At 40.0% G+C, this 26918-nt stretch overlaps 2 protein-coding genes across 6 annotated transcripts in view; one reads left to right on the top strand and one right to left on the bottom strand.

Annotated features, from left to right (window-relative positions):
* fgf14 (fibroblast growth factor 14) overlaps positions 1-12371 on the top strand; it is a 133011-nt gene extending 120640 nt beyond the window's left edge. For all 4 annotated transcript variants that reach the window (XM_037789490.1, XM_037789492.1, XM_037789491.1 and 1 more), the window contains exons 4-5: positions 5539-5737; positions 8667-12371. In XM_037789490.1, the coding sequence (XP_037645418.1) occupies positions 5539-5737; positions 8667-8809 (342 nt within the window). In that variant the 3' untranslated portion in view covers positions 8810-12371. The remainder of the gene's footprint in view (positions 1-5538; positions 5738-8666) is intronic.
* itgbl1 (integrin, beta-like 1) overlaps positions 12171-26918 on the bottom strand; it is a 61480-nt gene continuing 46732 nt past the window's right edge. The window contains exons 9-11 of one of the 2 annotated variants that reach the window (XM_037789489.1): positions 24227-24373; positions 19299-19412; positions 12171-12976 (exon numbers count right to left, since the gene is read on the bottom strand). In XM_037789489.1, the coding sequence (XP_037645417.1) occupies positions 12888-12976; positions 19299-19412; positions 24227-24373 (350 nt within the window). In that variant the 3' untranslated portion in view covers positions 12171-12887. Of the gene's footprint in view, positions 12977-19298; positions 19413-24226; positions 24397-26918 lie in introns of those variants that run through there. The other variant, XR_005209520.1, reaches the window with a different exon arrangement.

Below are 26918 nucleotides of genomic sequence, written 5' to 3'. Positions count from 1 at the left end.
TGTCTTTTTTGCCTTGGTGACTGGGGCTGATTATGTGGGGCTGAGCAGTTCTGGCCCTCACGCTGTCTGTGGCCAAGGTCAATTATGGCCTTCCGTTTCAGAGCAGGGAGCCACTGATGTGGAGCGCCGGGCGGGGGGATCGAGTGGGAAGAAAATCAACCGTTTGGTGACTCAAAACGATTCGATTTGCCACTGGTGTGAAAGTGTGCACTGTGTCTGCCTCACTCTCTTTTTTCTTTTTTAATGTCACCCATATTTTTTCCAAAAATATTAGATTGATGTTGGTATGGCTGCAACTAATGATTATTTCAATTTTTTAATAATATGTGGATTATTTTCTCGATTAATTAATTAGTTGTTTGGTTAAAAAATGACAGAAAATGGTGAAAAATGTCAATGTCAAAATGAAGTCCTAAATGTCTTGTTTTGTCCACAACTCAAAGATACTCAGTTTACTGTTACAGAGTAAAGAAACCAGAAAATATTCACATTTAAGAAGCTGGAATCAGAGAGTTTTTCGTTGCAGCTCTATATGTTGGGTAGAATTAAACAGCAAGAAACTCTCTCTTATTTGTATGTATGAGTACAATGGGGATGCCCAGTCGACGCAGACATATTATCACTTTATTAGGTTGTTATGGCAAACTTGTTAAAGGTGCAGTGTGCAGGATCTGGCGCCATCTATCGGTGAGGTTGTAGATTGAAACCAATTTAAAGTTCTCCTGTGTGCTAAGCATGTAGAAGAACTAAAGTGGACAAAGCGAAAACGCAAATGGCCCTATCTAGAACTAGTGTTTGGTTTGTCTGTTGTTGGCTACTGTAGAAACATGGCGGCCGGCTCCGTGAAGAGGACCCGCTCCATACATATAAATGGCTCATTCTAAGATAACGAAAACACAATGATTCTTATTTTCAGGTGCTAAATTCACTAAAGAAAACATACTTATTCCATTCCTGCCACTAGATCCCCCTAAATGCTACACACTGTTGCATTTACAGTTGACTAGTCACACATCTAACAATTTGTGACGTACGAGTGAAGCATGTTTGATCACAAAGGAGAGAATCTTTCTTGTTTTGTGACGAGATGAAGGAAGAACACGATAAAAGCATTCGGCTTGTCATCTACATTTGACTCACTTAAAATGCAATCAACAAACAATGTATCTGAAGTCAGCTGCCGTCACTGCTCTGATCTTCAAATCAAACTGATTATAGTGACTGACATCAAGCATCTTTCCGCAAACAAACCACCTCCACTTGCTTTGCCTCCGTAAACAAAGACACACTTTTTTTTGTTCGCCTATGTGAAGGCGTTTGATTAGTCACAATTACGGCCTTGGCGCCAGCTTGTTTGATTTGTTTGACTCGAGGCTGCTTTGTACGTGCCGATCAGTAATCAGTGCTGGGCCATACCTGGACCGGCATCGAAATGTTGTGTCTAATTACAGTACAGCAGCCAACCAACCCGCGGTGCCGCTCACCTGACGAGGAAAAAGTATAATTAATTACCTCATTGAGGCAACTCAGGGAACCATGAAGGTAAAACTGTTTGCCTTCTTCTAATCGGCTCAGCAACAGAGTTTGCTTCAGCATGAAAAGAGCATGTTTAAACATTCTTTCAGGGGAACAAAGGCTATTAGGTTTAACAGATCAAGCAGTGCAATTAAGACATTTGGTCTGTGTTGTGGGCTAGAAATCAGCCAAGCGAGTGTTTTCATGCCGTGCTGGCGACAGAGGAATTGTGTTTTCGGGTCGTCCCTCCGTACCATTCTTGTGAACGCGATATCTCAGGAACACTTTGAAGGAATTTCTTCAAATTTGGCACAAAAGTCCACTTTGACTTAAGGCTGAACTGATTAGACTTTGGAGGTCAAAGGGGTCACTGTGACCTCACGTCCGTCCCATTCTTGTGAATATCTCAGGAACGCCTTGAGGGAATTTCATCAAATTTGACACAAACGTCCACTTGGACTCAAGGATGAACTGATTTAAAATTTGGTGGTCAAATATCAAGCTCACTCTGACCTCACAAAACACGTTTTTGGCAATAACTCAAGAATTAATTTGCCCATTGTGACAATTTCACACAAATGTATAGGATAAAATGATGAAGTGATCACATTTTGAACAGACGTGGATGTAAACTGCAACTTGACTGGTTGGCAGACTGGTAAGTCTGTAATTGTAGTTTAAATCTATTAAGTTGTATGTGTACCGTGTGTAAAATCCTATTCTGTCACCCGTCCAGACAGGACACAGACCTGCCTTTCTGACGACTTGGACATAATAAGCAGCCATTTGATAAACTGCTGCTTGCCGCGGACACACAATAAATCTTAATGTGCACGATAAAATGAATAACGAGGGGGTTGAGCCCGTGCGTCCGGAGGGAGTCTTTATTTATATGATATTAAACATGCCAGACGGCCTCCTGCTCAGGGTTTTATCATGTAAGGGGCTCAGTTTTTATTGATTCAATCTGCTGAGTATCTGCCCGTCAATGTATTGCTCTGCTCAGCTGTTGTTGTCCACTACGGAAGCAGCGTTTTGATCCTAATCCCAACAGTCTGAGGTTAATTCTCTTGTGTAATGTAATCGCTGGCGAGACAGACCAAAGTCAGGATGTAGGAATTCCCCAACACGTACTTTACCTCTCATAAACAGACCACCACTCTGACCTCTCAGCGCCAGCACTGACAGTTTTGACTGTTTCTCACTGTAAATGCAATGCGGGTGACATCTCAGCCGGCGCTGTTGTTATGCATCATGCGTTTGTGCCTTGCACTCAGAAATACCCACGAGTCCTCAATCAAGGGTGGAGAGGACACTTAAAATACAGCCGGGTGCTCCTCAGGATCATTACGGCTCATCCCAAGTGTCTCTCCGCTCCTTCCTGCTCAGTTCTGCTTCCAGCTAAATGCTGTCTGGAGGATACGCTCTGACAGGAGTAATTCACCAAAGGGCTAATTACACCGTAATCGTGGCATGGTGTGTCCTGTGTTCCAAACTGAGCATTTAACCCGTAAATAATGTCCTGTGCAGCTACAGTACAAGAGATTTATAAAGGAACATTATGATGCATTAGACATTCATGGTTATTCCACATTCTGAACCAAATTTGTCTTTTTAATTTTATTATTTTTTTATACAGTATATAGATTTTTATATGTTAATTTATTTATTTATTTATTAATTTTCAGCCTTGTTTTCTTCATTTTGTTTTGTTTTTTGCAAGTAGTTCATATTTATTTTATGTTATCATTCTTATTTAAATCATTTTTTCTTTTAATTTTTGTCCCTTTTTGTCTTTGGGCTTCATGACTCTGCCATAACTTGCTGATATTCCTATATTTTGTAAGGATGCATATGTATTGGTTTTGTATCATATGTCACTAAATAAATAAATTAGATCACAAATTAAAAATAACACTTACTAAATGGATTGGCACACAAATTGGTGTACACATTCTTTCCTTCACAGGATGAATTGTAAAAAGATAAAACTTTAAAATTGTTGTGCAGCAGTTGCATTACAAAGTGGGAAAGATTGCAATGCAAAGTAGTAACTTTAGTGATCCCATAACTTTTCATCTCGCACCATTATCAGGTCAAAATCTTACTTTGATTTATGACCAAATACCTGCAAAACTAATGATATTCTCATCAGCCTTGCGTTCAATTCTAATTAGCAAATGTTAAGACTGTGAACATGGTAAACATTACACCTGCTAAGATGACACTAAGATACAACAAAAGCATCTAGATTTTGCTTCGTTATCACTAAGAAATTAAAGTAGGGCTGTCAAAGTTAACACAATAATAACGCAATAACGCAAATTTGTTTCAACGCCACTAATTTCTTTAACACAACTTGCGATTTTTAGGTTGTAGCAGATTCAGTTTTGAAGCTAGAGTGAAGATTCTGGTATCATATAAAATTATAAAAACCTAAGGAATCCATTAATACCAACCATGTCATACTAGCTTGTAGGGAAGGAGGCTAAACAACGCTCCAAACTTACGCTAAATTTTGGCGAGGAAAAACTGGCATGGCCATTTTCAAAGGGGTCTCTTGACCTCTGACCTCAAGATATGTGAATGTAAATGGGTTCTTTGAGTACCCACGAGTCTCCCCTTTACAGACATGCCCACTTTATGATAATCACATGCAGTTTAGGGCAAATCATAGTCAAGTCAGCACACTGACACACTGACAGCTGTTGTTGCCTGCTGGGCTTGAGTTTGAGCATATTGTTTTTATGCTAAATGCAGTACCTATGAGGGTTTCTGGACAATATTTTTAATTTGTTGTGTTGTTAATTGATTTATAATAATGAATATACACATATATTTGCAAAAAGCAAGCGTATTTGCCCACTCCCATGTTGGTAAGAGTATTTAATACTTGATGAATGTGCAATTAATTTGCGATTAATCGTGAACTATGGACAATCATGCGATTAATCGCAATTAAATACTTTAATCGATGGACAGCCCTAAATTAAAGTATTCCATATTTTGGGTCCCTCGAGAATCTTCCTAAAAGCTCCATACCCAGACATTGAGGCCCACGGCAGTACGCGATGCATCAGAGGATTTATTTTACTGTCAGTGGTTCTAAGGGCCAGCTCAGTGTGAACTGCCCACAACAGATGTGGTGAAACTCTCCGTTGTGATGAGTGCGCTTTGATTAATACGACCCGATGAATGCCTTTATTTTTAGCCTGGCAGGGCGCACAATGTGGAAACGCTTTTTATTACCCTTCTGGTTGGAGATGAATGGGCAACAGCAGAGAGAGATGTGGTGTCCCCGGTGTTCATTCGTCATGGCCAGATTGAGGCGTAAAGGATGGAGGAGTCACTTGATTAGTCCTATATCATGATTCCTATCAAGTTCAGAAGGCAGTCATGGACAAATTGCTAATAAAAGACATAGTAGTCGGAAAGGATGATCCCATTTGGGTTTTACCAATTAAAAAATGTTTGAGGAACAAGGAGACATCTGGTGGGGAAAAGTGCTGATATTTCCAGTGCTGAGGTGCCGGGGTCAGTGCCTAACAATATATACTTCTGCTGGGAACATGAGCTAATTGACTAAACGAGTGCTCTCACATCCGATGTCAAGGTTAAGGCCAAGGAGAGAATGAGAGTTGCATTTCATCAGAGCAGGTCATTAGGCTCGGCTTGAGACATGATTATGGCGAGAAAGACTCTAATCCTTTTCACGACAGCTAGAAGTATGAAGTCCATTTCAATTGGCGAGGCAGTTTCTGCACCCGCAGTAACATTATTCTATACGTTGTGAGCATGAAATAAAGGTGGCATTTGTCCCGCTGACCTCCATAAAAATTCAAACATGAATTATGGATCTGACAACTGTTTCATTCTTACATAATATGAACCATGACTTATTCATTTCCACTGGAGCCGGAGTCTTCCACGTGTTATATTCAAATGAAATCCTCTGTGTGTTGTTTTTTGGTTTGAAAGAGCCTGCTCTTACGGTCCATCTGGTGCTTGTGTCTGTCCCCGCAGGAACTCTTTACAGCGGAGTGCAAGTTCAAAGAGTCGGTGTTTGAGAACTACTATGTGATCTACTCGTCCATGTTGTACAGACAACAGGAGTCGGGGAGAGCTTGGTTCCTAGGGCTCAATAAAGACGGCCAAGCCATGAAGGGGAACCGAGTGAAAAAAACCAAACCAGCTGCTCACTTCCTGCCCAAGCCATTAGAAGGTACGTACTGTCATAGGCACTCACATCAGACTGATAACGTTTTAAAACTAGAGGGTTAGGGTTAGTTTACACTACATTTCTGATGCGGTAGGCATAGCTAATCTCTAGAGCTCTTTTTTTTTTTTTTTTTTAATATATGTTAAAGTCTGAGAATTTATCATTTTTTATTTTCGTTGTATAAGAATAGGTGTGGTGATGTTTTATAGTTTTTTTTTGTCAACAAATTCCATGTGTGACAGTTTCCTTCATTGCATGTGCACTGTAGTTTATCAATCTCACATACACCATTCTGCTACTAGAGAACCAAATGTGTATTAATCCGCAAATAGTCCCTGACAAAATGCACTATTTCCTTCTGTTTGAGTATCATTTGCTAAAAACTACAATGCCCAACTGTTTTAGGAAATTACTGAGCCTTTTTAAAAACAAGTTATATACCTTAATGATCTGTTTTTAAAGATTTACATCTTCATTAGGAACCAGTGAACTTCGGGCTGAGTTGGAACGAATTGAGAGATGATGTAATGGTCACTATAACCTGACAGTAGTGCATGAGACAGATAATATGAAAGGTCATGTTCTTCTGTGTCCTCCTGTGCTCCTTATGGCACCAAAGGAAAACAACCAATCAGACCTGAGGAGTCTCTACAGCAGCTGTCAATCACCGCTCATGAAACTCATGAACTCCGATCAAACGGTCAAACTAGGCAGTGCTGATCAAATATGAATCAAGATTTTGTTACTGTGATGCCTATTTATCGCCTCAAATGTTTTAGTGTGCTGTTTAGCTGAAAAATGAGAACGTTTGCTCCGGTCGGTGGGCGGTGCTTGGTTTTGGCTCGACTGCTTTCAACATGGCGGCTGGTTCACAAACTTTCTCCTTTTACAGCTAAACAGTACACTACAAGATGTTTCTGAAAACAGTTGAGGCGAGACATATAGGCATTACAGTAACAGAGTATTGATTCATATTTGATCAGCGCTGCTTTGTTTAAAAGTTTGATCGGAGTTTCATGAGCAGTGATTGACAGCTGCCCAGAGACTGCTTGGCTCTGATTGGTTGTTTTCGTTCGGGCGCAGTGAAATCTTGCAAATGTCATTACAGTAGGAGCACTAGGAGGAAACAGTTAGTCTCATGCACTACTGTCGGTCATCCACGTGTATTTGTTAATGTTAAGATCAGCTGTTCTAGTGACAGAGCTTCGTAGAACACTTCATTCAAACTTAGCAGAAACAAAATAAAACTCACCAGAACCGTCGTCGTTAGTCTTTCCAACAATTACCAACTCTGTTTTGGTAGAAATAAACCCTTATTTCATCGAGTTTGATGTGAAAATATGCCGACTCTACTCGCTGTTTCCCCCCTACTGTCTCTCTCTCTGTCTCTGCCCGCTGAGCAGCTCTTGTTCTTCGGAGTCAGACCATTAAATTAGCTAAATAAAATAACAAACATCACTCAACCCCTTCGCCTACTATTGTCTGTATCTTAAAGACCCTCTCGCCTGCCTTCCTGCTTTATGGCGCATGCTGCGCGCATATACAGATTTCGGAGGAGATTGGCGGAGTTGAAAAAAGCCGACCCGTTCACAACCACTCACTGACCGCTAACGTTACTCGTGTTAAATAGCAGTCCATTTCTGTGTTTCTTTACGGTTGGCTTTCACACCTGATGTGAACCGTACCCGAGTACACATTAACCGTACTCCAGATCGCCTTTTCAAGTGGACTCGAGTACGGAATGACGAACTGTACCCAAGTACGGTACGGAGCGTTCACGCTAATCAATCAAAACTGGACTTTGGGGTCAAGTGCACTCGGATCCTGGCCCGGGTCCCTGATGTGAAAACCTCCTCAGAGATTCTCCTATTTTAGGCAAACAAAGTGAAGCTATCTGCTTGGGCAGTTTCCACTTGCCGTAAGGGATTTATTTGAATAATTCAATGTGTTAGGTGACCTTTAAAAAAAAAAAAAAAAAAAAAAAAACAGCTGAAAGTCAGATAACAAAAATCATAATACAAACAATAAAATATAAGTAAAGCAGCATAAAAACATAGTTTTACATCTTTGAGTATTGTTTTACCTACTTAGAGAGACTCAAGGGGCATAATTCCTTCTCCATTTTCTCTTCACTTTTTAGCGCCTGAAGGAGTTTATCAGCTGTCAACATTGTTAATGTAAACAGTGGTGTCATTTTGCAGCAGGAAACATAACGTCTAGGTGGAGATATGACAAAAAATCTGGATGTATTTGGTTGAAAAACAGTACAAACTGAAAAAAAAAAATGAGCGTGACTACCCTTCTTACATTACAAGACAGATAGATGCCCCATACTATGAGGCATGCTCCTATAGTAATGGTCCAACTATGTGAAACATCTCTGTCTGACATATTTTTGTATTTATGTGCTGATTCACGATTTTACTGCTGTAAGCGTACAGTACGGCGCAGGAGGCAGGACAGCTCTGTAAGTGCAGTATGAAATGTTGATAGTCCGGCAGATGCCAGCATCACTCTCGTCAGCTACCAGCCTGATTGCTTCCCGTCATTTAAACATGGAATCAAGTTGAAGTGTCCTGTCAAGGCAGCTGTAGTCTAGTGGCAGTAAAGTGGAGGATAATGAGACACTTTTCGCTGTTTTTTTCGTGAAAAGCATTTGCTTAGATTCAGCATCAGCCCTGATGGAGACAGAAGCAGGTCAGGATGGTAGCGTGAAGCCCACAGGCAAAAAAAATATCAGCTTTTTATCAATCTATAAATTTCTCTGTATAACAACCTTTTGAAAAAGTACACAACAGCAAGTATTGTTAGGGGATAGACGCTCCTTAAATCGATTTAGACAGGTAAACTCAAAAGTGCAGGAAAGAGGTTCCTCGCTAACGGCTTCTCTCTTTTCTCTCTGCTTCCTTTCCTCATCGTCTGCTCCTTCCAGTCGCCATGTACAGAGAGCCATCGTTGCATGATGTTGGTGAGACGGTGCCCAAGGCGGCAGTACCTCCCAGTAAAAGCACAACTGAGCCGGCAGTGATGAACGGAGGTAAACCTGTAAGCAAGCCCGACAAGCCCGCCACATAGCCACACCTGACCAGTGCTCAGCGTGTGTGTGTGTGTGTGTTTGTGTGTGGACAGGGTGTAGGGGTTGAGGGGGGATACGTGACGGAGGCAGGGCTTTTCCCCGACTAGACTCTAGACCCTCTTCCTTCTGTGGACCACATCCAGGCGAACCACCCTTCCTCTCTTCTCTCGCTCCTCCTTCCCACTTTCTCCGCCTCGGACCCTCCCCTTTTCTCCAGCTGTCTCACAACATGGACGCACGGATTGCGAGGCGGCCGAGTTTCTCCAGCACGGGGGAGGAAGAGGACCTCTGATCATGGAATGCCTTTTAGGTTCCTCTGAAAACTGTGAGAGTTCATGTGACTAATGTTTCACAACCACGCTCGTGGTACTTTGCTTGCTGACGGTTCATTCAAGAAACCTTTCCCCCCCAACCCTCCTCTCTATAACGCCCTGTTGCAGCAGAGCCCGTGTACCTTCAGATCTATTTTCTATACCACAGTTCACCAGCTATGTTCTGGGATAGAGACTGTATAGATAGAGTAAATATTTGGACTGTCGTCCTCTATTTTTTACGAGTATGTTCCCTTCTCCCCTCTCTTTCTATCTCTAGTCAACACACTTTTCTCTTTGTCAAGTAACCTAGAAAAGATAAAAACATTTTGCAAGGGGGTTGTGTGATTTTCTAAGAAACGCATTCACACAGATGTGGCATAAAAACAAACATATATATACATAAAAAAAAAAAAAAAGTCTGTCTTGCCCACGACATGCACACACACTTACAGACACACAAAGTTTGTGGGGGGTTTTGCTTTTTACAGCTGATAAAAACACACTGGAGGCTGGCAGATAGCGCCTGCAATCATAGTTGATGAAGTGCTAATTACCGCCACTGCAATCAATGCGAGGAGCTCCCTACACACATACAAACACACGCCGCACACACGCGTTTATAAACAGATGTGTGTGTGGGTGGGAGAGCGCTGTAAGGAATGGTGTATACATATCACTATCTTAAGTCCCACCAGCGGTTCAGTCCGCCTTCTCTGGTAAATAGAAAAACCTGAAGTCTATTTTTCTTTAATCTTATTTCCGAGCGTGGGCTCTAGGAATATCTCTAGGCCTTGTAGGCCTCCGTCCCTCACTCACTGACTTCGTTGGACTCCGAGGCAAGGCTTGTGGCTTTGACCCAGATGGTCTACAACTGCAGCACTGGCAGCCATCTTACGGCAGCGTCTACCTAAAAAGCCAGAAAACAACATGGCTGAGAAACCAGTAGGCGACATTTACACTGGCTGCATCCCTATTTGGTTCAGCAAAACTAAAGCATGGGCAAGGTTTAATGTTGTGTTCTCTCTTCTTGCAGCAGTTATACAAGAGATGGCTTATATTGTAACATTTTCACTGTATAAAACTTAGGGAAAATGACTATTATGAATCATAACTTTTTAAATGACTAGATATTGTTCTTATTATTGAGAGGATTTGTCTCCTAGCTCAGCATGCAGAGTCCAGTTCTGATCATCTTGGCCTATCCACGTGCCTGTTTGGACCCTTGATTCCCGGCATGCAAAAACAGGTTTCCCAGTCCCCACTGGGCTAAAGGTGCCTCACCCACCCGACACATCCATGTAGAGGACACGTAGCATTATCCATTGAGAAGCCACACTCAGATGTATTCATTCTGAAATGACCAAAGTCTTTTTTTCATCCTGGGACGAACTGATTCTTTACGAGAAAAAGAAAAAACAAAATCTGATTCAACTCATCGAAGCTTTCACTGTGATAGCATTTTGTTCTGTCCGAAAGAGCTCCGCTCGCTCAGACCCCCCCAAAGGTCTTTGACTGATGTCATTTTAGAGAAGTACGTATACCTTGAATTAATCACGTGCATGCATTTTCTATAAGGAAACAAGGTATGGGTATCACTCTGTTGTAAGCTGAAGAGCACTGAAGTCCGGCGCGGGAGTTGGAACGGGCATGTCGTAGGTTACAGCACACTCACAGCTAATCCGAAAGGTAACCCCGCTGCACTTTCTGTTTTTTGCATTTCTCATCATGACTGTTAGCAGTTTATCAATCTGATCAATCCATTTCTAACGTTTTGTCTTGCTTTTTAATGATTTTTATCCTAATAGTTTAAGATTTATAATATTAAGTAGATTGTTGCTGCTGCTGTGTGCTGCAATTATATTAACAAGTTGATTTGGTAAATATGATTTTTATTGGGATTACACATGATCATTTCTTATTACAGCACATTAGTTTGAATTCAATATTTGTCTGTACAAAGCTGTTAATAAAAAATGGCGTACCACACACACACACACACACACACACACACACACACACGCACACACACGCACACACACAGAGGAGCTGGAAACTACTGTAGTTGTATTTGGGGCCGACGTTCTGTCCTCATTACAGCCAATCATCCTCCACTCTTACAAACTCTACATGCTGGGCTGGCTGCTGCTCCGGCCCTGCAGTCCAGATTAACTGGCTCCTCCGGGGCTGACTTTATTTTTGTAAATGACCGGTGTGTAAATGTACATCTCTGTTTGGATCTCTGTAGCCAACCATTTTATTTTTATTTATTTGTTTTTTTGATTCGTCCTTACTTTTCTCTCGTATATACGGGTCGTGCGTGATGTCGTCTCCTGATACCTATCACATTTTGCTTTCTCTTCAAATGTGTTACAAGAATATTCTAGTTTTCTTCGTCGCTTCTGTTTTTTTCCGACCTCTTATTTCGTACATTGTCCTCCATCTGTTGCATGGGGAGAGGATGGCATTGATGAACTGCATGTAGTAGGCTATGTCTATCAAGAACTGTTGGTATGTACCGCTAATTTTACATACATATATGCAACGAGTTTGTCTACACTATACAGTTTGTGTTTGTTGTATACACACATACAACATATTGAATAAAAATATTTATATAAAGGTGTACTGTAATGTCAGTAACATACTCAATGCAATATAGTGTGCAGTATATTATTGCACCTGTCATTCTTTTGATGGGACAAAGAAAAACGGATGAGAGGGTTGGCTAGTTTAAAAGCATGAAAAAAGGCCAAAGTAGAATTTACATTAAATTTTCTTTGTGACTTCTTATCGGTCCTCTTTTCAAGTGGTGACTGAGCTCTTGTGTCAATGCAGCTCTCATCCCCTGATGCCACCCTTTTGGAAGTGACATGGACATTCAGCATGCCACAACTGAACTATGTATGCCCTCTCTTTGTTTCCTCCACTTTAGGATTTAACCTCGTCACTAGTTATGTGTTTGAGTGAGAAAACGTCCACGGCGGTACCTTCGGGTACAGCGTGGCTTTTGACGGCTTGGTTTGATTTCCCGCTGGAGAAGAATAGGCACTATTAAAAATGATTTATTTTCAACAAAAAAAAAATATATATACCATTGCAAGTATGCCCATTGGAGTTATGTCATGTTATAACAAATTTGTAACCATGTATGATTAAGGTCTTCGCATTGTTTTCCATGCAAAATGTTGTGTCATGCGGCACATTTAATGTTTTATTATTAAAAACAAATAAAAACCTCAAACAGTAACTTCTGCCTCGAGCTTTCGAGTGAACTTTCCGTCCGATTGTGAAACAACATAGCGCTCTGTACCAGTCAAAAAACAGATGTACATGATGAACTACATTATCACCCGCTGTATTTGGATACTGCGGATGATAATGTAGATCTGTTTTGTCACTTTTAATAATTCTTCCCATTCCAACATTTGGATTTGTCATGTACCTGCATCCTATTATGTGTAGCCATCTGGATAAGCATTCCTACATTATAAAAAGAAATTATACAAAAAGCTGTTTTGGAAACAAATGTTTACATTGTAATATGTTTTCAATCACTTGTAACCAGTACAATAAAAGAATGAATGCTGTTAGTGATATGCAGAATTACATCCATGTTTAGTTTTGTCTTGTCCAATCCTCCCGTGGGTTTTCCTGGCCGAGGGGATTTTACCAGCCTGGTCGTGAGTATGACAATCAGCGGTGCTCCTGGTCGCTCCGGGCAGCCAGGCCTCTCTTGTCTTCTAACACCAGTGTCCTCTCCACCTCAGTACTCGGCTCCCAGCCAGATTTCGCAAGCGTTCCCCGTCCAGCCGTCCCAGCACTCACAGTTGCCGCAATTGCACAGCCCATTCCCTGTGAGAAGAAAAGCTGTGAATTAAGAGCTGTGCCATCATGCCTGACCTTTAACAAGGTTCCTCTTTTCACACCCTGCCTCCCTGTGGGTGCAGCTCTCTGCTGGGGGAGGGAGGATGACTTCACTGCTCAGGACAGTTAGTGGTTTATTCCACACAGCAGAAGAGAAAAGTTAAGAGATAAAAGCTTTTATACTTTATATTAGGGATGCCAAAGTTAACGCGATATTAACAGTTAGCGCAAATTCGTTTTAAGGCCACTAATTTCTTTAACGTATTGATGTAATCGATCTTCTGGATGTTGTACCGGGCTCAGTTTTAAAGCTAGAGTGAAGACAATGGCATCATATGAAACAAAAAAAAAACGAATTAATCCATTGGTACCAACCACGTTATAGTAGCTTGCAAAAGAGGCTAAATGACACTCCAAACTTACCGTAAAGTTTGGCGTGGAAAAACTGTCATGGCCATTTTCAAAGGGGTCCCTTGACCTCTGACCTCAAGATATGTGAATGAAAATGGGTTCTGTGGGTACCGACGAGTCTCCTCTTTACAGACATGCCCACTTTATGATAATCACATGCAGTTTGGGGGCAAGTCATAGTCAAGTCAGCACACTGACACACTGACAGCTGTTGTTGCCTGTTGGGCTGCAGTTTGCCATGTTATGATTTGAGCATATTGTTTTATGCTAAATGCAGTACCTGTGAGGGTTTCTGGACAATATTTGTCATTGTTTTGTGTTGTTAATTGATTTCCAATAATACATATATACATACATTTGCATAAAGCAAGCATATTTGCCCACTTCCATGTTGATAAGAGTATTAAATACTTGACAAATCTCCCTTTAAGGTACATTTTGAACAGATTAAAAAGGTGTGATTAATTTGCAATTAATCACGATTAAATATTGTAATCGATTGACAGCCTTACTTTAGATATAAATTATAGACTGTCCTCTACAGAAAAAAATGCTTGCAGCAACCCATGTTTTAGTAGCAAAGGAAGAAATATTGTTGTTAGAAGTCGCAAGTAGGAATTTGGGGTGGATTGAGGAGTCTCCTACAGCTAATTTCAACACAAGAGACTTGACTTTATGTCCCATCTCCTACCATCGTTCACTAACCTTAACTAAGTAGTTCAAGTGGCCTCAACTGACCAACCAAGAGTGGAGCTAGATCAGCAGTACTATCATATATTACGTTTTAGGATGCACGGACAAACAACCTACTAAACTTTAATTTATGTATGAGGATTTTTTTTTTTATATTTAGGAATAAAGGATAACACCCTGCTCTGAATGTGTTATAATCCTGTAGCCCCAAACTCTCCACAAGATGCCTGAGCTGTCAGACAGAGGATGCTGAGATTAAAAGGAGGACTCCTGCTGGCCTCCTGTCTGTCACGCATGCTGAAAAGACATATCCTCTGCAAAATATCACAGTGGGAGAGGAGGGAGGAGTCCGAGGAGGGAAAAGGGTGATGGACAAAAAAAACTGGATGAAAGTAATGTGAAAAAAACCCAGAAAGCAGCAGAGATGGGTAAGTAGGTGAGGAAAAGAAGAGCAATAAAAGTGAGGTAAGCTGCTTGTTGATCTGCTGAATCCAGGGTGCAGACTAGACAGACCTCCTTCTCATTAAAGGATAAGGCTGACCTTACTCTATTTATTCTTTTTATTGTCAGTAAATCCCATGAAAAGACCAAAACCAACAAAGCCTTATTCTGTCTCTCAGAACTTAACTCTGGAAAGCTCATTTATGTCCAGTTTTGGAATGTAACTAAGTACAATTACTCAAGTACTGTACTTAAATACAATGTTATGGTACCTATCCTTTACTTGAATATTTCAGTTTTACGCAACTTTATACCTCCCACTCAGTGGTGAAAGAACAACTTTGATCTTTCACTTAAGTAAAAGTAGTTATACCAGAGTGTAAATACTCTGTTACTAGTAAAAATCATGCATTTTAAATCCCACTAAAGTATTCAAGTATTAGCATTAGGACTGTCAATCAATTAAAATATTTAATCACATGATTGTCCATGATTAATCGCAAATTAATAGCACATTTTTATCTCTTCAAAATGTACCTTAAAGGGAGATTTTTCAAGTATTTAATACTCTTATCAACATGGGAGTGGACAAATATGCTGCTTCATGCAAATGTATGTATATATTTATTATTGGAAATCAATTAACAACACAAAACAATGACAAATATTGTCCAGAAACCTTCACAGGTACTGCATTTAGCATCAAAACAATATGCTCAAATCATAACATGGCAAACTGAAGCCCAACAGGCAACAACAGCAGTCAGTGTGTCAGTGTGCTGATTTGACTATGACTTGCCTTAAACTGCATGTGATTATCATAAAGTGATTTACATGTCTGTAAAGGGGAGACTCGTTGGTACCCACAGAACCCCTTTTCATTCACATATCTTGAGGTCAGAGGTCAAGATACCCCTTTGAGAATGGCCATGCCAGTTTTTCCTCTCCAAAATTGAGCGCAAGTTTGGAGCGTTATTTAGCCTCCTTTGTGACATGCTAGTATGACATGGGTGGTACCAATGGATTCCTTATCTTGTCTAGTTTCATATGATGCCAGTAGCTTTAAAACTGAGCCCAATAGAACCTCTGAAAGATCGCGTTAATTGATTGCGTTAATGTGTTAGAAACATTTTAAATTTGTTAAAACAAATTCGCGTTAAATTTGACGGCTGTAATTAGTATCAAAATATATACTTAAAGTACCAAAAGTACTCATTATGCAGAATGACTCATTTCATAAAAAAATCATGTTGTATTACTGGATTGTATGATATTAAGTATTGATGGATTCATTTTGCATCACTATTAATACAATTAATTAGTACCACTAATGTTCCAGCTGGTACAGGTGGGGTTAATTGCAATGCTGCCATGTAGCTTAATCCTTAATAATACATCATAATCTATTCGTTGATTTCTATTTTGTATTAATAATCTGAATCTGTTAAGTAACTAATTTTATCAAATAAATGTAGTGGAGTAAAAAATTCAATATTTACCTCCAAATGTAGTGAAGTAGAAGTATAAAGCTGCATGAATTGGAAATACTCAAGTAAAGTACCTCAAAATTGTACTTAAGTACAGTACTTGAGTAAATGTACTAAGTTACATTTCACCACTACTTCCACTATATTTCAGAAGGAAATGTTGTACTTTTAAGTCCACTTCATGTTTTGGCAGCTATGGTACATTTTGCTGTTAATACTTCTTTACTTTTGTATATTTTGAATGCAGGAGTCTGTTTACATGTTATTACATTTAAATTACATGCTATTTTTACTTAGGTAAAACATATAAATACTTCTTTCGTCACTGTTTACACTACCAGGTGTGTGCGTGTGTGTTTGTGTTTGTGTGTTCATGGTGATGAAGAAACATGCCAGCGGTGTGGCTCGCTTATATGTTTTTGATAACAATGGATCTCTATGGCACAGAGAAATAAGATATATATCATGCTTAGAATACTTGTTAGTAGGGAATTCATTGTCGGTTTTGATGTTTTAAAAGCAAAATCAATGATTTATTAATTGGACCACCCATATTCTGATTGGAGTGGGAACAATGCTCGGTTTAAATGGTAGTTCACTCAAACCAACAGACACACTAAAACCTTTCAGGTTATTGTAATAGATCTGATGGAAAAAAAACCTAATTGGTGAACCTGATAAACACAATTAAATGTGTTGCATGTTGACAAAATGTTGTAATTAGTTTGTTGTTACACCGCTGCAGACAGACAAACAGTCCTTTGTGTCCCTTTCCTGAAAAAGTTGCTGAAATTGTCATATCCAGTGCATGAAATTAACCAGCAAGCATTCCTAATACTCTGAATTTTCCACATCACTCATCAGTTGTACGGCTTTAAGGGTCCATGAAATCTTCCAGTTGCAGAGTAATTTGTCTGCAAACTTGCCGAACAAATTTTTGTGTCATTTACATGGAAGAAAAATGACTCCATCACTGCTATACCTGGTGAAGCAGTGACTACTTTTACCTGCATATTCAAGACTTTTTATGTATAACACCATGGCATTATAATGGTTCTCATGCATATGCTAATTTCCACGCATGTATATATACACTCCAGTCAGTAATAAGGTCATCAGGAACATTTAACAGACACTGCCGCACATTTTCTTTGTTTCCTCCCAGTTTTCCGCAATTATGAAGCAACGCTTGTCTGCATCTGGAGCCACTGATGCTCATTTGAATGACATTAAGGCTGACATTTGGAGTCATGGAGTAATGATGAGAAACACTTCTGAACAGCTGTCCAGATTTTGACAGGCCCCGGGGCAAAAATAATTATAAACATGTACTGAGAACTCCGTTACCAGTGGGGAGAAGACGGCTCCTGTGGATAAACGGCTATATAGAGAGAGAAAGTGCTTGTGTTCGTGCGTGTGTAGTACATAGGTTTGTCTCGTCACAATTCATTTTTCTCTTCTCTGACTCACAACCATAGCCGTTCACGTTAGTGGGATTGATACAGAATCTACAGATACAATGGTGTGTGTGTGTGTGTGTGTCATAGGCCCACTCAGTTCTCTGGAATCAAGAACCAATTGGGAAGCTGAGTCGGTCCGGCTCCAAATTATACTTGGTAATCAGATTGGGTCGGGTCTTATTATACTGCCAAAAGTCTCAAGTCTGTTTGTCAATATGTAAACGAGTGGATTCGAGCCTATGAAATCAGTAACCTGTGTAAATAAGTATGCTATTAAACTGTGGTGGAAATAAGTATTTATATAATTTACTTGAAGTTTAAGTAGGCTGATTTTTTGGCATCATTGGGCAAAAATTCCATAATAACCTTTCAGCATATTGTAAGTCAAGTGTTCTGAGAGATAACTAGACTTCTGCACCTCCTCATGGCTCTGTTTTCAGGCTTTAAAAAATCTTTGGCCAATCACAGGTCATTTCAGAGAGAGAGCGTTTCTATTGGCTGTTCATTCAACGGAGGCAGCTGTCAGTCACTCGCGAACTCCGATAAAACAGTCAAACTAGGGAGCGCTTATCAAATATGAATCAATATCCTGTTGCTGTAATGCCTATTTCTTGCCTCAAGTGTTTTCAGAAATATCTTCCTGGGGGCTTCCTCTGCACTGTTCTCATTTGGTGGATAAAGCTGATAACAATATCCTGACCAACGGCGTTGTCGCAGAAGCAAAGCACCCTCTTTCCGGTTCCCCCTCAGGTAAACACTGTTATCTCTGTCAACACTGTTGCCGTGGTTTCCACTGTTAGCTCTGTTAGCACCGTTAGCTGAGAGCCACCTGCTCAGCTGTCGCCATGTTGAGAGCCGTGCGGAGGCAATGAAAATGCTCCCAATCTCGCATTTAGTACCTTTAAGTAAAGGTACATTAGTAACAGAATGTACTTCTGTATCTAACTATATACAGTAAAAGTACATAATACAGAATGGCCCTTGTCAGTTTTATATTATTATATTATTGGATCAATACTATTTATACATAAAAATGTAAGTTGGTTTGTTGGTTTGTCCGTTTGGAGGATTACTCCAAAAGTCTACGTTGGATTTGAATGAATTTTTTTGGAGTGGTGGGGTATGGCACAATGAACAATCCATCCGATTTTGGTGGCGATCCGGATCATGATCTGGCTTCGGGAATGTTTTTTTAATAACTCTGCTCAGCCTGTGCATTTACACCACAGACTTTAAGACATGCGCAGACAAACGACGCACATGAAACCTGCCTTGGCGGAGGTCTGCGCTCTCCGAGTGCACTTCTAGCTTTAGTTGCGTCACTGCTGGGTCGCTTAATTTGTAACAATTCATCTTATTTTATAAATTGATAGCATGTTTTATGTGAAAAGCAACTACAGCAGTATCTACAGATGTCTAGTAAATGTTGTGGAGATACAAGTTGAATATTTCAGTCTGAAATGTAGGAGGAGAGAGCAGGAGATGGAAATAGAACTTTCAATTAGTGTTTGACAGGTACAAACAAATTATTCTTGGAATTAGTTTCTGTAACTCCATATTTGTTCTTCGGACATTCTCGTTATAGTGTTGTTGTTTTCAACTGGGGTTGCTTGTTAACTGATGCTGCTGAGGTGCTGGTGTCCTCACTCTGCTAGGGTCAGTCCGGGTCAATTGCATTTTGGATTGGATCTTATTATCCTCTGGTCTCGGGTCTGACTATGTTCGGGTCACCTTTGGTGGCTTTTCCATGATTCTGTTTTGGTTCTGGTCCAACATTTTTGGACCCATAAAGGCCTCTAGTGTGTGTGTGTATCCTACCTGTGCAGATGAGGCCGTCATGTTTGTCACACTCTCGGTCGTCACACTCGCAGTACTCTCCAGACACCCAGGAGTCTTGAGGAGAGCAGATACATTGGCCACAGTGACAGGAACCTGCAACACGCACACACACATTGTTAATTAACATCGCACTTTCCTGATCCAAGCTGAGTAACATTTTGATGGTGTATATGTTGTTTTTCTTTTTAACACCATTCCCTTTACTGTTTGTGTGTTTTATAAATGCTGTTTGTATTATTTCCTGCAAATTCTTTATTTTACACAGAAGATTAATAGTGCTGGGCTGAGTGGATATGAGATGTTCCCTGAGGAAACAGCTACTAATATACTTTTGCCACCAGGAAACCAATCCACCCACACTTTAAACTTCCTCTCTTCCCCATCAGGGTCTGTTCCTCTCTCTCTCTCTCTCTCAAGGGCAGCAGCAGGATAATAAGGTATTAAGGATTGGTAGAGGGAAACAAATCTACTGCTGTCTGCTTCAGTTTTTTCCCCCCAAAAGCTCACACCCAGAGGTCTAGCAACTATGTTTTCAATCTCCCCAATTTCTATCAACACATGCCGAGTTACAGGAAGCCACTATGAGAGGTGGAGGCAGAGAAGGAGCTGAGGGGAAGATTGTTCTGGTGTCTGAATGTAGTGGAGCGAGGAGAATGAACATGCTCATCTTCATTTTCACACCGTGCTCTGCTCTGCAGGGCCGGACCCACTGCAGTCCGTCTATATCTGTGGATTCAACGCTGAGCAGCAGAGAAGGAATCCTGTTGTGTGGCGTCATTTGCCACCTAATGATACATACTATGTAGTGACACTGTGCTGAATCTCATTAGAAATGTATAGGATAAAGTTGTCAGGTAGCTACAGTACATGGGGTTGCAACTAATTATTATTCTGTTATCAATTAACCTGGTAATTTTGTTTTCGATTAACTTATTCGTAGTTAGTAGACAACATGTCAGAAAATAGGGAAAAATGTCCAAAAGGGGACACCTTCAGATTGTTTGTTTTGTTACATTAAAGGTGCAGTGTGTAGGATCTGGCAGCATCTAGTGGTGAGGTTGCAGATTGCAACCAACTGAAACTTCTCCCGTGTGCCAAGCGTGTAGGAGAACTAAGGTGGCCGACGTGAAAACGCGAATGTCCCCATCTAGAGCCAGTGTTTGGTTTGTCCACTGTGGGCTACTGTTGGAACATGGCGGCTGGCTCCGTGGAGAGGACCCGCTCTGTATGTAGATATAAACAGCTCATTCTAAGGTAACAAAAACACAATGATTCTTAATTTCAGGTGATTATACACAAAAGAAAACAGGCTTATTAATATTATATTCCATTTTATGCTAATAGATCCCCCTCAAATGTTACAGACTGTTCCTTTAACAGTTCCAAACCAAAGGATGTTCAGTTAACAATGAAATGAAACAGAGAAAAGCAGAAAATGGTCACATTTGTTTGGCCTTTTATGCATGACACATGATGCGAACAATTCATTTATGAGAACATTTTTGTTAAGTAGTTCCCTATCAATCAACTAATCTGTTATATGCTCAGTCCTACAGGAGGCTGTCTGATGGCAAACTCATTCATTCATTCACATATCTTGAGGTCAGAGGTCAAGGGACCCCTTAGTTTGGAGCGTTAATTAGTCTCCTTCGCGATAAGCTATTATGACATGATTGGTACCAATGGATGTCTTAGGTTTTCTAGTTTCATTCAGTATTTCTTCTAGCTTTAAAATTTAACCCGCTACAACCTAAAAGTCAGAAGTGGTATTAATGCGTTAGAGAAATTAGTGGCTATAAAAACGAATTTGACTTGATGTGCTCATATGGCATTAACTTTGACAGCCCTTATTACAACAAAAAGGAAGCTTAAATAAATCTGGGCTAGATTATTACTTGAATGATGAAAGAACATGGTATTAACCTGAGACAGAGCAACACACTTGTGGGTTCAGAATGGAAATTTTTATACTAATCTTGTAAAATCTGTTAAAAATCATTGCTATCAGTTTAATTACTTGGTATAACATTTTAATGTAGAAAGTCTGACTGCATATCAGAGCCAGTTAGAGTTAGATTGTGCTGCAGATATAGAGTTTTTGATTGAGCCGTTTCGTAAATTTGTGAGATTAGTGCCAAGACAAAGATGCAGTATGTATAACTGCTTATGATAATTGAATCATGTTTTTGGTTGAGCTAGACAGAGGACCTTTAGTAGAGATTGTTTCGTCAAATGCTTTTTGTACGTGAATGGCCTGCTGTTTCAGTTGCAGTGGGGATCAAAAGAGTTTTGAAATAGTGACATTTAAACCTATTGTGTCATTAGCACAGAAAACAAGTGGAGTATGTGCAGGAGAAGGGAAATGATTCAGAGAATGTAAATACTGTACATTAACTGAGACCTGTTTGTCAAGTATGAAAAGAAGCATTATAATGAACAAACTTTATGATAAAGAACAGATATTGGTGTGTAGTTCAAAACACTTTGAGCATGATTTGAGACAATAATTGTAATCAGAGTTTGTTAAAGGAATACTTCACCCACAAAATGATCATTTGTATATCAATTACTCACCACATGTTACCATGAATGCTTGAAAAAAACTTAGTTTTTCTTGTATGCCTCCACGGCAAACGGAGAATCACAAAATGGACAAAAGACTTGATGTATTGAAGTAAATGGGGGCCGCGTTTAATGACACAAAAACTAATAAAAACATTCTTTTACAAACTGTCCCAAGTCTCATTTAGCCAGTCGTATGCTCAGTACTTCCCTAAAAGGCATCTTCACTACAACCTTACTATTTAAAACACTTCCGGCAGAGTGGGAAGTAGTGAGCATATGAATGGATAACTCAGACTTGGATTATACTGCATGAGCTGTGTGAGAGTTTTTAAACGGATGTTTTGATATAGTTTTGCTGTTGTTAAAACCTTGCCTCCATTTACATCAATTCATCAAGTCTTTTCTTCGTTTTTTGATTCTCTGTTCACCGTGGAAGCATGCAACAAAAACAAAGTTTTCTTCAAGAATCAAGCTGACATGGGTTGAGTACTTGACATACAAATGGTCATTTTGTGGGAGAAATATTCCTTTAAGATGCTGAAAGAGCTGAATTACACCAGAGGAGGTAATGAGAAGGGGTACGTTCAAGAAATTGCTCATTTTCTGTGATCTTTAGGGAGAAGACAACTTGTGACACGCTACAGACAAGAGAAAGGACATAAAAACAGACATTAAACCTCTGAAGAGCACATCGAAATAAATCATAAAAAGAAAATGCCAGCTTCCATAAATAGAGTGCCTTAATGTTGTTTCCTATACCGCTGTTCTCTTTCTTCTAACTTTTCTCTTTGACTGTCTTAAATGTCATTGAGAATTTGCCTCTGGATATACATTTCTCCAGCCTTACAGAGTACAGAGGAGCATTCATTTCAGATCTCAGAGGAAGATGATTGGCTCTCAACAGATGTTAAACATTTTTTGAAAGAGAGCTTTCAGTTTTGAGTGTCATAATTCACCCATGACATCTGGATTGTGGATTTACATATTTCTTCAATATGTAAATTCTGTGTGTGTATATACTGCATATGTGCAAGTGTGGAGCCAAACACTTTACCCAAAAGGCAGTGGTAGTAACTTCACTCATGTACTGTACTTCAGTACAAATTTGAGGTACCTTGTACTTGAATGTTTCCATTTCATGCTACTTTACACTAATAGTCTCAACCCTAAATACTGAACTTTTTACTCCACTATAGTTATTTTACAGCTTTAGTTACTTTGTAGATTAAGATTTTACACAACCATATGACAATCTTATAAAATGCGATGCATCGTTATAGATTAAACTACCCAACAGTATATGAAATGGCTCAAATTAGCTCCAGCAGTACTTACATCGTAAGCATCGTAATCATAATCCCATATAATATGTAATTATTAAGGCTGTCAATCGATTTAAATATTCAATCATGATTAAGCGCATGGTTGTCCACAGTTAATCGTGATTATCGCAAATTAATCGCACATTTTTTATCTGTTCAAAATGCACCTTAAAGGGAGATTTGTCAAGTATTTAATACTCTTATCAACATGGGAGTGGGCAAATATGCTTGCTTTATGCAAATGTATGTATATATTTATTATTGGAAATCAATTAACAACACAAAACAATGAGAAATTTTGTCCAGAAACCCTCACAGGTACTGCATTTAGCATAAAAAATATGCTCAAATCATAACATGGCAAACTCAAGCCCAACAGGCAACAACAGCTGTTAGTGTGCTGACTTGACTATGACTTGCCCCCAACTGCATGTGATTATCATAAAGTGGGCATGTCTGTAAAGGGGAGACTCGTGGGTACCCATAGAACCCATTTTCATTCACATATCTTGAGGTTAGAGGTCAAGGGACCCCTTTGAAAATGGCAGTTTTTCCTCGCCAAAATTTAGCTTGGAGTTCACTTTGGAGCGTTATTTAGTCTCCTTCCCGACAAGTTAGTGTATAATGGTTGGTACCAATGGATTCTTATCTCTCTACCTTTAAAACTGAGCCTGCTACAACCTAAGAATTACAAGTTGCGTTAATGCGTTTAAGAAAGTAGTGGCGTTAAAACAAACTTACGTTAATGCGTTATTATAGCGTTAACTTTGACAGCCCTAGTAATAATATAATAGGAGGCATTTGTCTGCATTATGAGTATGTTTAATACATTTAGCTAATAACACTAACATGTTCAATGCAGGACTCTTACTTGTAGGCCTAACTGAACATTTCCTTCATGTGGTATTGCTATTTTTACTTAGTACTAAGTGAAGGATCTGAATATTTCTTCCACCACTGCCAAAAAAGGGACTTTTATGGAACCTTCTACCTAGCAGTATTGCAAAACATTTCGCTCACCTTTTCCACTGCACATGACTCCGTCGGAAGTCTCACAAACCTCCTTGCTCTGAACCTCGGTCATGTCACAAGACCTCGCGAACTGGCACCGCTTTCCGAACCAGCCCTCCTCGCAGATGCAGCGTCCGCACGAACAGTAACCGTGACCTGGCGGCGGAGGGCAGAAGGGCCTTCATTTAAAGGAGACAGAATATAGGAGCATGGCCATCAGAAAATAGTACAAATGGAAGGGAAAAATAAATAGATAAAGGTATTCAGAGATGGAGTGAAAAGTCAAGAGAAATGCCACTGGAGAGCAAAAAGAAGGCAATAAACACAGAAAGTTGACAGTGCAGACACTGAACCTTGACAGTAATAGGCAGTACAAGGAGACAGAGCCACAGGAAGACGAGAGAGACGCAGCAGGCTTATTGTATCTTCCCTGAGGACATGAAAGGAACTGTCATCACTGGTCTTGTCCTGTCCTTAATAAATCTGCAGCGCTTCAGAGAGAGATGAAAAACAAAGAAAGGCGATGGCAGACAAAAACACACAAACATGCACACACACACATGAAACCAGGGATGTTTAATTGGTTGAAAAAGGCAGATGGGTGCTTGGATGCTCTAATAGCTGACAGTGTCACTGTGGTTCTAACAAGCACACACATTCACTCATACCCTACGTCTCCAACAGGACCCTTGGATCACTCGCAATGTACTTACTTCAATGCAAATCACATCATGTACAGGCAGTATAGCATCATTGATTGATTCCTTTATGTTCACATCTGGTTACAGATGCCAGGTTGAAGAGGTGGTAATGAGCACAACATTTTCCCATCATTGTAAATCCATACTGCGCTGTTGGAAATTGTTTTATGTAGGGCTATATCAATTCAATTAAACAGCTGTTAAATTAAATTCTGATTTCTCAGCTGAGATTTAAAGTCGCACATTCAGCCCAAGACTTGTATATGAATGGTAAAACTTACTTAAATTATTCAACTAACACATTTAAAGCGTATCAAAGCACTGATGCGAAGATTTTTATAGTGATATCAATTTATTTTTTATCAATTCTTTTTTTTTTGCTTTCTGGCCAAGAATTAGACGAGAGGCTCGATATCACACATATCGCTATACTAGATATGTATGCTAAGCTAATTTGTATATAAAGGCTGGAAGCAGGGGGAAACCACAGACTGTATATAACAAGTGGATATAGTCACTATGACGTCACCCATTGGTTTTGCCGCTTTGACACGAGAGGGTGGAGCTAAGTACAACCGAATGCTGAATAAGACATTAGGTGACCAAAAAGGTTCCAATTAACTCTCATGAACTGAAAACACACTGTGAAAGGGTTAAAGTTTTAAGACGAACAACACCGTGGTAGCGATCTATCAATCACAAGGTAGCCACGCCCTAAATCATACCCTGCTTTATGGTATATGTTACTTTAAATGGGACCATCATTTACTAAATGAACATCATGCTGTATTGACTTTAGACTTGAAACTATCGAGTGAGACCATTAACTAATGTTTACAGTGTTTACTGAGGTGATGAATCAAGTGAGAAGTAGGTTCATTTTATCATATACTTCTATACAATCAGACTTATTTTTGCAACCAGAGGAGTCGCCCCCTGCTGGCTATTAGAAATAATGCAAGTTTAAGGCACTTCCGCATTGGCTTCACTTTTCAGACCCCGGAGTTGCCCACTGGTATTTTATTCATTGAAAGAAGAGCAAAGAACGGCACTGAAGGCTTTTCTTTATGGAAAAGATGTTTTCGCTCTTCTCCCGACTGGCTTTGGCAAGAGTTTGATTGACAGATCGTTCAGCCAATCACCTGCCAAGTATTTTTGAAAGTGCCTGCCCTTTTCCAAACAGCTTCCAATGATGACTTCTCAGATGGTTTCTGTGTAAACAAACCATCTGGTGGCTCAGGTTAAAAACTACTTGCTTTAAACCCCATACTGATGTTATAATTGATTTGTATTTGCAAATGGATGAGGGAGAAATCAAATCTCTAGGGACACAGCTTGGACAGAATATAGCTAAACATCAACCATGCAATGGATCATTCTACAGCTATAATACTAATACATCAATATTGACCGTCTTTGCTCACTATCTCTCAATCTCTATCACCCCCTCCCTTTGCATCGCTCCGTGATGCTGTTGTTTTTTTAACGTTTTTAATCAATCAGAGGAAGAGGTGGGGGATGGTGTATCGACGATGTGTGTGTGTGGCGGTGGTGTTGTTGGGAGGTTAGAAATGAAAGTTAGCTAGCTTCTGTCTCAGTTGGAGTGGAGTGGCAGCTATGGCAGGCCATGCATGGCTGCCTCAATCAGCCAGCCTGGGAGAGCGGTTAATTGCTTTGGAGGAAGGGCAACCTAGCCCTCATTCAATTAGTCTGCACCTGCCTTTCACAGAGCATGCATTGTGCTGTAGCGTTTAGAGATGGACTGCGAAGGGGAGGTGGTGGCGAATCTGGTATTTAACCCAGCAAAGATCTGTACTGTATGCGGAGAGTGTCTGTCAGAGGTTAAGAGTTCATTGTCGCAGAGAAAGGATGGACCTGAGTAGGTAATGTGAAGAGGAAAAAAAAAACTGGTAAGAGAGGGAGGAGGATATGAGCTTGCCTCTACAGTATGCACACACTGTTGCTGCACTGCAAACATTTCTACCTTATCAAATCATATC

This window comes from Sebastes umbrosus, chromosome 13 (genome assembly GCF_015220745.1).
Source record: "Sebastes umbrosus isolate fSebUmb1 chromosome 13, fSebUmb1.pri, whole genome shotgun sequence".
Lineage (NCBI taxonomy): Eukaryota > Metazoa > Chordata > Actinopteri > Perciformes > Sebastidae > Sebastes > Sebastes umbrosus.
The sequence above is the reverse complement of the archived record's forward strand: the minus strand, read 5'-3'. Positions and strand labels throughout refer to the sequence as shown.